The sequence below is a fragment of the Otolemur garnettii genome, unplaced genomic scaffold, assembly GCF_000181295.1.
Source record: "Otolemur garnettii isolate 467f Iridium unplaced genomic scaffold, OtoGar3 scaffold00040, whole genome shotgun sequence".
NCBI classification, from domain to species: domain Eukaryota; kingdom Metazoa; phylum Chordata; class Mammalia; order Primates; family Galagidae; genus Otolemur; species Otolemur garnettii.
Genome location: NW_003852435.1, coordinates 839,722 through 848,162, shown reverse-complemented (window position 1 = coordinate 848,162; position 8,441 = coordinate 839,722). Strand labels below are relative to the sequence as shown.

General features: G+C 39.4%; 1 protein-coding gene across 2 annotated transcripts in view; it reads right to left on the bottom strand.

Moving 5' to 3' along the window:
• Positions 1-3,657: 3,657 nt before the first annotated feature.
• The window catches only part of ELF1 (E74 like ETS transcription factor 1), a 115,226-nt gene continuing 110,442 nt past the window's right edge, over positions 3,658-8,441 (bottom strand). For both annotated transcript variants that reach the window (XM_023513420.1, XM_012805380.2), the window contains exon 9: positions 3,658-5,658. In XM_023513420.1, the coding sequence (XP_023369188.1) occupies positions 5,052-5,658 (607 nt within the window). In that variant the 3' untranslated portion in view covers positions 3,658-5,051. The remainder of the gene's footprint in view (positions 5,659-8,441) is intronic.

Here is an 8,441-nt window from a genome sequence, read left to right as displayed (position 1 = left end):
TATCAGAGCAAGTTTTACATCAGGGACCTTAAAATCCTAATGAAGTAGTAAAACTCCCACCAGAGTGGCTTAAATTAAAAGGACTTCCAATACCAAGCATTGGCAAGGATATAGAGCAACTAAACTGTTACCCAGGCTGGGAAAATGTTGACCCTGAGATAGGGCATCAAACGCACACCATGAAGAAATGTGTTCTAAAGGTGAGCAGGCTTGGAAAGAGTATTCTTCCCAGTGCTCATCAGACGTATCTGTTGAAGACATGAGTCTAGGGACCCACAGCTGAACTGAAAAAGAAGACAGTATATCACCCCAGAGATCCTGGATGTAAAGTTGGATAGAGTAACTGGATGAGACCTTGGCTGATTCTTTTGGGGAAGAAACAATGTTTTTCATGTAGGCATGAGCATTTTTCAAAGTGTATGCTATAGGCACTTTGGGTTAGGGAAAAGTGAAAGCAATACAAAATTTAAAGGAAAAATTAGTTATGAAAAGTTACCAATTGTCAGAGAGTTTCAGGAGGAGAAAAGATGGAAATGTGGGAATATGAAAATTGGTTACTATTAGTGACCTTCACAACAATAATTTTAGAGTATTAGGACAGATGCAGTACTACAGAGGATTAAAGAATGGAGGCTGGATGCAGTGGCTCAACCTGTAATCCTAGCACTCTGAGAGGCTGAGGTAGGCGGATCACTGAGCTGACCAGTTCAAGACCAGTCTGAGCCAGAGGGACACTTCATCTCTAAAAATAGCTGGGCGTTGTAGCAGGTTCTTGCAGCCTCAGCTACTCAGGAGACTGAGGCAAGAGAATTGCTTGAGCACAAGAGTTTGAGGTTGCTATGAGCTGTGACCAAACTGACACTCACTCAAAAAAAAAAACCAAGGATGGTAACATCACAGATCCTTTCTTAATAAACAGTCAATGATTTGATGTGCAGAGGCCACATACTAAGAGCCATGTTCTGTTCAGTTCAGCGTGACTTGATTACATTAGGGGAGGCATGAGTAGAGAGCCAAGACAGATCATGGCTTGATCCATGTTGGTCCTTATAAACGCTGTTTAGAAGTTTGCATTTTCCTTAAAAAAATGGTGATAGCTTATACTAGAAAAGAAACATGGAAAATGACAAATTAAAAGCATTTTAGGAGAAAAATTATCTGGACTGTGTGATTGATTGGATGTAGATGTCAGATGTGACTGAGCCATAGAAGTGGATGAGATTATCAAAGGAGCATCTGTGCAGTGGGAAGCCAGTCTAGGATGGAATCTTAATACTGGCATATAAAGCAAAGCTCCCAACTAATGTATCATGAATGGGTCATAGCTATGCCCAAAATCTTGAGCCCTTTGGTCTGCATGGATAGTGAGAACCATCGGATGGTCACCCACAGTAGTGAGCAGCCTCATTGGTTAACTCTAATGTATCTTTTGAGGGTAAAGATTATATTCTTTCAGCCTTTTATGTGTATGCCAAGTTCAATGAGTATGTGAAGTCATACTTGATACCCTGCCCAATAAATGTTGGTTGAACAAGTAAAGTGGGTTAATAGGATAGGCTGGGGCTAGACAAGCAATTTTTTTTTTTTTTTGGAGACAGAGTCTCAAGCTGTTGTTCTGGGTAAAGTGCTGTGGCATCACAGCTTACAACAACCTCAAATTCTTGGGCTTAAGCGATTCTCTTGCCTCAGCCTCCTAAGTAGCTGGGACTATATACAGGTGCCCACCACAAGACCCGGCTATTTTTGTTGTTGCAGTTGACATTGTTGTTTCAAGTGGCCAGGGCTGGATTCGAACCCTCCACCTTTGGTATATGTGGCCGGCACCCTACCCACTGAGGTGCACGTGCCGCACTAGACAAGCAATTCTTAAACTTCCAAGTGTACATATTACTCAAGGCCAGGGACAGTGGCTCACACCTATAGTCAGGCTGTAATAGGAGGCTGACTTAAGCTCAGGAGTTCAGGACCAGTCTGATTCAGGGCAAGACTTTGTCTCTACTAAAAATAGAAAAATTAGCTGGGCCTTAGTGTTAGGCATCCGTTGTCCCAGCTAGAGGCAGCCCCAGAAGTTTGAGGCTGCTGTGAAGTAAACTGACGCCATGGCACTCTAGCCTGGGCAATGGAGTGAGACTGTGTCTCAAAAAAAAAAAAAAAAAAGGAGGAGGAGGAGGAAACAAAAAGATTACTTTAGTGGTTCTGAAGCTTGAATGTGTATTTCTGATTCAGTATGTCTGGGGTGGGGCCTGGAGTTTTGTATTTCTCAAATGCTTTCAGATGATGCTGATATGCTACTGATCTGAGAGTACTCAAGCAGCAAGAAACATACTGGTTAGAAATACAAATTGCAGAGCTTTCCCATGAAATACTAATTCAGTAGGTAGGGGGTGGAGCCAAGGTATTTGCATTGTAAGGTTAACATTAACTCTGAAGTAGATGGCCTAGGAGCCCAGTTTGGTGGAGGAATTTGGACATTTACAGATTTGGGACTTATCCTTTAGGTAGCAGAAAGGCATGGAAGGTTCCTAAACGTGAACATTACATGTTCCAAGGGTTGTTTTAGAAAGACTATTGTGTAGTCAGGTGCGTAATACGATATAGTAAGAAAAACGTATTTGGTGTTGCCCCTAGTTCCTGACACAGCTTTTAAAATCCTTGGAAATTTCCTGATTGGGATGATGAGCATTTTTGCTATTCATAACAAGCCCCTTTCAGCCATACCATAGTTTATGCTAACATGGTTACTCTTGGTGGATCCCTAGATAGTTTCAGGATAGAGAAGGTTCCCAAAGGAATCAACCAGGTTATTAGAATTGGAACTTTAAGCCCCACCTCCAGAAAGGGGAGGAGGTCTAGAGATTTAACTCAGTCATTAATGCTGAATGTTTTAATCCAGTGGTTCTCAACCTTCCTAATGCCGAGATGTATTTTCATTGTTACAAAGGGGCGTGACCCACAGCTTGAGAACTGCTGATTTAATCAGTCAGGCCTATACAATAAAAACCCTTAAATGACAGAGTTTGGGGAGTTTCCAGGTTGGGGAATGCTTTGAGGTACCAGAGAGTGGCACACCCAGAGAGGGTATAGGAGCTATGTGTCCCCCTCCACCATTCACCACCCCATGCATTGCTTTCATTTGGCTGTCCTTGAGTTGTATTCTTTATAATAAACCAGGTAAAAATGTAAACCAGTAAAGTGACTTCCCAAGTTTTCTGAGCCATTCTAACAAAGTATTAAACCTGGGGAGGGTGATCATGGGAACCCCTGGTTTATAGCCAGTACAGGTAGAAACCTAGGACTTGGAACTGGCATCTGAAGTGGCTGTAAAGGCAGTCTCTTTCTTTTTGAGACAGAATCTTACTTTGTCACCCTTGGTAGACTGCCATGGCCTCATAGCTCACAGCAACCTCAAACTCTTGGGCTCAAGCAATCCTCTTGCCACAGCCTCCCAAGTAGCTAGGACTACAGGTGCCCACCACAATGCCTGGCTAATTTTTCTATTTTTACTAGAGACGGGGTCTTGCTTTTGCTCAGACTGGTTTTAAACTCTTAAGTTCAAGCAATCCTTCCTTCTCAGCCTCCCAGAGTGTGATTCTAGGCATAAGCCTGGCCTTGTATATTTGTTCTTTAAAAAACATTTACCTGAAAACAGAAACATTCAGAATTTTTACATGATTTATTTAATAATAAACCAATTAAAGATACAAAAATGTTTAGAGGATTCCAAAATTTAAATTTTTGTTTAAATACAAATTCACTCTGAAATATGAAAACATAACATTAGACTCCTAAACATAATGATTTTTTTCATCTACAAAAATTTCTTTTTGCTGTACTAGAAAATTTGCAGAAAACAATTTTTCTTGTGACATTAAATGTACATTATTTACAATTGAAAAAGTAATCTTAAAAACTATTTCATTTCAGAAAATTGGATATATATGTTATCTTTGTATGCAATTCCCCACCTCCACCCCCAATAAGAAATTATCCAAAATATAAAGCAGTTATGCTTTTATAACAACTGAATACTCAGCCAGATTAGCCCAAGCCTCAAGTTGCTTTCTTGGCCCTTAAGAAAGAACCTTGACTCTCTTGGAATAGGAGTATAATTTTTAGCACTCAGCAACATAAGTTGACTAATGGGCCACAGTGTGAGGTGGTCTAAAGAGTTAATGAACAAACTAGGAAGAATTTATGGTATATCTTACTGATAAGAGGAAAATTAATTTTGTGGGAGACACATTTTTTCTGCAATAGTTTAGCTATTCTTACGTTAAGAAATAACCTGATGATTTAATTGACATCACTTTAAAATATAGGTGTTAGGATAAAAATTTAGAACTAGAAGGGAAATTGGTGATCATCTAGTGTAGTCCAATGCATCCTTTCCTTTTATAAGAACTAAGTCCAAAAGAAAATGAAGTGTTTTGTTCAAGGTTACTATTGGTTAGTTAGTGGGAGTGCTGCTCTTAGGCTGATTCTTTTATACTATCCTGCTTCTGAAACAGGTTCAGCCGTATCATGGGCATATTTCAATTTTTAATGTTACTTTACATAATCAAGTTCATTATACAGTGTAGCCAACTACAGTCAACCTAAGTGACACCATAATTTTAATTATGTATAAAATAGGTTTCTTACATTTGAAAGAGTCAAGACTTATACGAGTGGAATGAAAATAGTTCCTGTTGTCTTATCTTTAAGGATTGTATTTACAAAGGAATCAGAAAAGCTAATACAATGTAAAATTAGGAAAGAAACTTTTAAAAATGCTTATGATATAACAACTGAAAAATAATCTCAAAAGAATATCTTCATAGTATAAAATGCCTGTTCCTTCACAATTGAATTCTGAAACATTTAGAGAACAAAGAGAAACACTTGAGTTTTCCTCCATCACCTAACAAAGTCAGAATTAACTCTAAATTGTTTTTGACAATTACAAAAATTAGGAATCTCTGTAGAATTTATCTTCTACAGTAGATAGAACCTCTACAGAATTCTATCTTCTTGATAGTTATGCAAACTATCATTCATAACCTTTGGTATATTTACTGAAAAGAGTTGGGTTCCAGCTGTTCATTTTGTTTCACAGCTACCTGAGAAGGAAATCCATTGGGACTGGACACCACCATCACATAAGGCTGTGGTTGTTGCTCAGTTTTCTCAATGTCTTCTTTCGAATGATCTTCAACCTCCTTTTTCTCTATTTCTTGTATAAGAGTTTTTGTTTCTTGAGCTTTGATAACTGACGTGATTACGGTGCCAGGTGGGTGAGCAACCAGTTGTGAACTGCGAGGAGAAAAGGTCACCACAGGTGTGGTAGCACTGAAGGAGGGAGATGAAGCCATACTGACGGTTCCATTGCAGATGGACTGAACATTGCTGGTAAGAACCTGCTGTACATGGGTAGGGCTAAAGACAATTGAAGGAGGAGAACCTGGCTTCTGTGAAGGTAGCATGACGTTTTCTTTCAGTACTGTCATGGGCTGTGATGATGGAATGGCTTGCAAAATAAATTTCTGAGACCTAGCACCTGCTGATGGATCTGTGCTGGCTATAACTGTTGTGAGTGGCACTGTCTGGAGTGTTACCGTATGCAACTGCTGATTCCCAGGAGACACAACCACTGGAACTTGGGTTGATGCCTGTATAGTCCTATTGAGGTTATGAAATTAAAATGAGAAAATTAGTATATTATACATCATTTAAAACTTTAACACTTGACATGTCATTCTGACAAAACACGAGTTAATACATCATAAATATAGGAAGTTATACTACTACCTGTATTTTCAACATAACACAACCAAAATCATGCCAGACCTTATTTTACAGAGACTCCTAACACAAAACACTGTGGACATATGAGCTATGATATTATCTGGTGGTGCTATGGAAAAGGTCTGTACCTAGTGCCATGTAAATACACATAGGGAACTAATGTTGGGGAAGAAGAAGGGTGTCAAAATGCATGGCAAGGAGGTCACATATGAGCTGCTGGAAAGAAAATCAGGAATTTAGAAGTAAGTCTGTTTGATTCATTCTTGCTACTTTAATATTTGAAGGATACTGTCCTCAACGTGCTCCTCCACAAGAATCACCAAACTTCACATAATTGTTTTCAACCTGGTTTTTTACATATAAAGAGGAAAAATGTTCAATTAAAAAAAAAAAACTTTTCAGTCTTACATGTATGTGTGAAAGAATTCTTAGGAAAAAAACACTTTGTTTTATTTTTTGAGACGGTAGAGTGCTATGGTGTCACAACTCACAGCAACTTCAAATTCCAGAGCTTAAGTGATCCTCTTGCCTCAGCCTCCAAAGTAGGTGGGACTACAGGTACCTGCCACCATGGCCAGCTTGTTTTTCTTTTCTTTCTTTCTTCTTCCTTTTTTTGCAGTTTTTTGCCAGGGCTGGGTTTGAACCCACCACCTCCAGCATATGGGGCCGGCGCCCTACTCCTTTGAGCCACAGGTGCCACCCTCTTTCTTTTTTTAATAGTAGAGACAGGGTCTTGCTCTTGCTTAGGCTGGTCTTGAACTCCTGAGCTCCAGCAATCCACCCGCCTCAGCCTCCCAAAATGCTAGGATTACAGGTATGAGCCACTGCACCTGGCTAGAAAGATTTTAGTAGCTCTCAGTTTATATAATTATGAGGATAATTAACTTGTGAAGTCTTAGGCTAATGGAGAAAATAAGGCCAAACTCTGACCAAAATGAAGAGAAGCATGTTTTAACAGTTTCCTAGGCTCAAGCAAATTTTACAAATTTTAGTGATAAAGCTACAATTTAACTTTTAAAGTCCTTTAACACAAAATCCAGTTTATATAAGATTAATAACACTGTTGAAGAAAAAATTACATAAATGACATAATGAGTGAATCTAATTTTAAAAGTTCACAGTCATGAAATTTATAGTTATGGCCATTGTTTTTTTTTTTAATTTTATTAAAAAAAAAATTTTTTTTTTTTTGAGACAGAGCCTCAAGCTATCTCCCTGGGTAGAGTGCCATGGCATCACAGCTCACAGCAACCTCCAACTCCTAGGCTCCAGTGAGTTTCCTGCCTTAGCCTCCCAAGTAGCTGGGACCACAGGCAGCCGCCACAACGCCCGGCTATTTTTTTGGTTGCAGCCATCGTTGTTTGGCGGGCCCCGGGCTGGATTCGAATCCGCCACCTTAGGTGTATGTGGCTGGCACCTTAGCCACTTGAGCCACAGGCACCAAGCCAGTTGTGGCCATTGTTAATGTAGCATGAAACAAATGCAGTTGAAGAACCTCAGCATCTGGATCTCAACTGTTTCCTCTGAATTCTGGGGGTTTTTTGTTGTTTAAGTGATTCTCTTGCCTCAGCCTCCCAAGTACCTGGGAATACAGGCACTCCCCACAACACCCTGCTATTTTTGTTGTTGCAGTTATCATTGTTTAGCTAGTCTGAGCCAGGTTTGAACCCACCAGCCTTAGTGTATGTGGCCAATGCCCTAACCACTTGAGTTATGGGCACCACCTTTTTTTTTTTTTTTTAAAGTTAGCCATCTGCTACTACAGATGGCTAATATCTAGATTAGTCCCGTAAACCAAATGTTAAATATTACAAATAGATCATTAAAGCAAAATTTTAGTAAGTTATAGTTAGGTGGCCTGTTTGTCACATATGAAATTCTGGAGGAAAATACCAACTGGCTAACTGGAAAGATGAAATGAAGACCCAGTGCAACCCAGGATAAGTACAAAGTTGGGAGACACAGGACCAGAGCCCAACCCATTCATGTAGGACTGATTCTCAAGTTTATATTGCTATCCAAGTCACCACTGTGGGTATCATCAGTCTACAGCAGTATATTAATGGTTCTCTTGAAGGACAGGGCTAGAAGAGAACATCTAGAGTTGTTGAAGATGGTAGTGAAGATTTAATAGGTAGGCAGCACATGGCTAGGAATAAAGACCAGATGTGCTAAAATTACTGGGCAGGCAGGGATGAGCTGGGATGAAACAGAATCACATTGGGAGCCAGGAGATTTTTCCAAAATACATTGTACCTCCCGCTCCTGTTTATATACATGTACATATTTACAGATAAAACAGTATGTGGCATATAGTTGGCACTCAACTTGTATATATAAATATATATAACCTTGCCACTGTATAAATATTATCTCCATTTTATACCTATGAAAAACAAATAGATGCATGAAGAAATTGAACAGCTTGCATAAGATGAAAAGTTAGGTAAGAAAAGATGCCAGCTGACTAAAAAGCCTAGGCCTACCCATTATAACATGCTGCAGCCTCTCAAGGCCTGAATAACCTCAGCTAAGAATGAATGTTTATTATGATAGCCTTCAAATATGGGCAGTTAAAACTCTTTAATACACACCTCTCCTTTCTAAGGTCTGGTATAGGGAATAATGTACTTGGAAATTGAGTTAGAATGACGTTT